This window comes from Echinops telfairi, unplaced genomic scaffold (genome assembly GCF_000313985.2).
Source record: "Echinops telfairi isolate 266 unplaced genomic scaffold, ASM31398v2 ScPeMD7_2565;HRSCAF=3150, whole genome shotgun sequence".
NCBI classification, from domain to species: Eukaryota; Metazoa; Chordata; class Mammalia; order Afrosoricida; family Tenrecidae; genus Echinops; species Echinops telfairi.
This window is the reverse complement of record NW_022106463.1, coordinates 8,956,473-8,958,259: the sequence shown is the minus strand read 5'-3', so window position 1 is coordinate 8,958,259 and position 1,787 is coordinate 8,956,473. Positions and strand designations below refer to the sequence as shown.

General features: G+C 56.0%; 1 protein-coding gene across 1 annotated transcript in view; it reads right to left on the bottom strand.

The window, feature by feature from the left end:
* Window positions 1-1,328: 1,328 nt before the first annotated feature.
* LOC101644852 (phospholipid-transporting ATPase IB-like) overlaps window positions 1,329-1,787 on the bottom strand; it is a 135,276-nt gene continuing 134,817 nt past the window's right edge. Inside the window, 1 exon segment of the mRNA XM_045293995.1 lies at window positions 1,329-1,444. Coding sequence (XP_045149930.1) covers window positions 1,329-1,444 — 116 coding nt within the window.

Here is a 1,787-nt window from a genome sequence, read left to right as displayed (position 1 = left end):
AAAGGGGCCCGTTCTACTCTGCCCTCCTGGATCTCTGAGTCTGTTTGTTTTCTTGTGGAGAGGACAAGTTTATGGAGACTCAACCACAGGCGTGCAGGATCGGAAAGAGAAACTCCCCCCCCCCCACCCCCCGGGGTCTGGTGTCTGGGTGGGGGATTGGACAAGTGGGAACAGGAGCTGCCGTCCCATGGAGGAAGTGAGCTCTGACCTCCGTTAGGATGAGCCCAGGACACTGAGCTCCTTTCTCATGCTGAGGGATGTTCCTGCAAATTGACAAATCTGGGGCTGTCGCGGGACCCCTCACATTGTATCCTAGGGACCCGCAAACCTGGCACTGGCGCCCAAAGCATGTCCAGACCAGGTAACCGGTGCCCTTTAACCTGTGAGGTCCAACCTGAGTAGGGCGCAGGAGCAGAGGAATGGAAAGGCTTAGTGCGGAAACAAGATGGAACCGATTTTAGAACATCCTGCTTTTAAAAACCGGGGTGGGGGGGTGAGGGGCAGCCCCGGTGGCGTAGAGGATACTCCTTGGGCTGCTAATGGCAAGGTCAGCAGTTCAAAAGCACCAGCTCTCTTTGGAAGAAAGATGGGGCTTTCTGTTCCTGCAAAGAGGTGGAGACTTGGAAACTCACGAGGGCGGTTTTACCCTACAACGCCCCCCCCCCGACACCCCCCCCTCGCACACGACCACGATGAGTCGAGGGGTGCAAATGAGTTCTCAGGAAAATGTTTCGATGCTGCCGGTTGCTGCTGCCAGGTGGATTCCGACTCAGAGCCAACATGGCTCGGCCCTGCGCGGTTCCTGCAGTCACGGCTACGTGTGAGCGCCTGGTCGAAGCCACGGAGTCCATCCATCTCACTGAGGCTCTGCCTCTTTCACTGACCCCTCTCCTTTACCAAAGTCCTTCTCTAGGGACCGGAGCTTTTGAAAACCCTGGTGAGTGTTCAAAAATAGAAAGCTTCCGGGTGGCCCTTTTCCCGGCCATCAAAATAGGATTGTTAAGCCCCGGGGAAAACCCCTTCAGCTTCCAACAATCGGTAGCAACGTCTAAATGGCGGTGAAACGTAAGGTTTTTAATGGCGTATTTCAGTCTGAAGGGATGACCCAGAATTCTTACAGACACAAGAAGAGGCAACAATACCTTGGAAGGCAAATGAAGGCAAGGGGTCTAGGGACTTCACCCAGGAGAGTGACTTCATCAATATTTCACCGAGAGCTGGCTGGCCAAAGTCACGGAAATGTGGGTCCAGGGGCGGGCTTACCCGGTGCCTCTGGCAAGGAGGTTAGCCCAAGGTGGACGAGGGTCCAAAATCCACTCACGGACCCGTTACATGGGGTCGAAGTCGCTGCTCATCCTTGCCTTGGCCTTTGTGGTGTCGTAAGCCCGGACGACGTCCTCCTGTGTGATCAGAGCCTGTTCTGTCTGGGAGAATGCGTACCCATCTGCAGGAGGCAAGCACAGACGAGTCAGGGAAGGGGCCGCATCCCGAACATTCTAGTGCTGAGAACGCAGACCACATCGGGCACATCCAGCCGGGCCCCAGACAAAGGTACCAGTGGCGGCAGAAGCAGGGGAGCAGCAAGTGGTGAGTAAGGGGGTCATGATGAGAGATTCTCAGTCCTGGCCATCTCAGAACCTCTTGGGGGACCATGACCAATGTCTGCTTCTGGGTCCACTGCCAGCCCCTGGTGGGACCGGGTGCCCATGTGTGCTGAAGAGCTCTCCTGGGGATTCTAACATGAAATCAGGTTTGAGGACCACAGGGAACCAGCACTAGGCACTGTG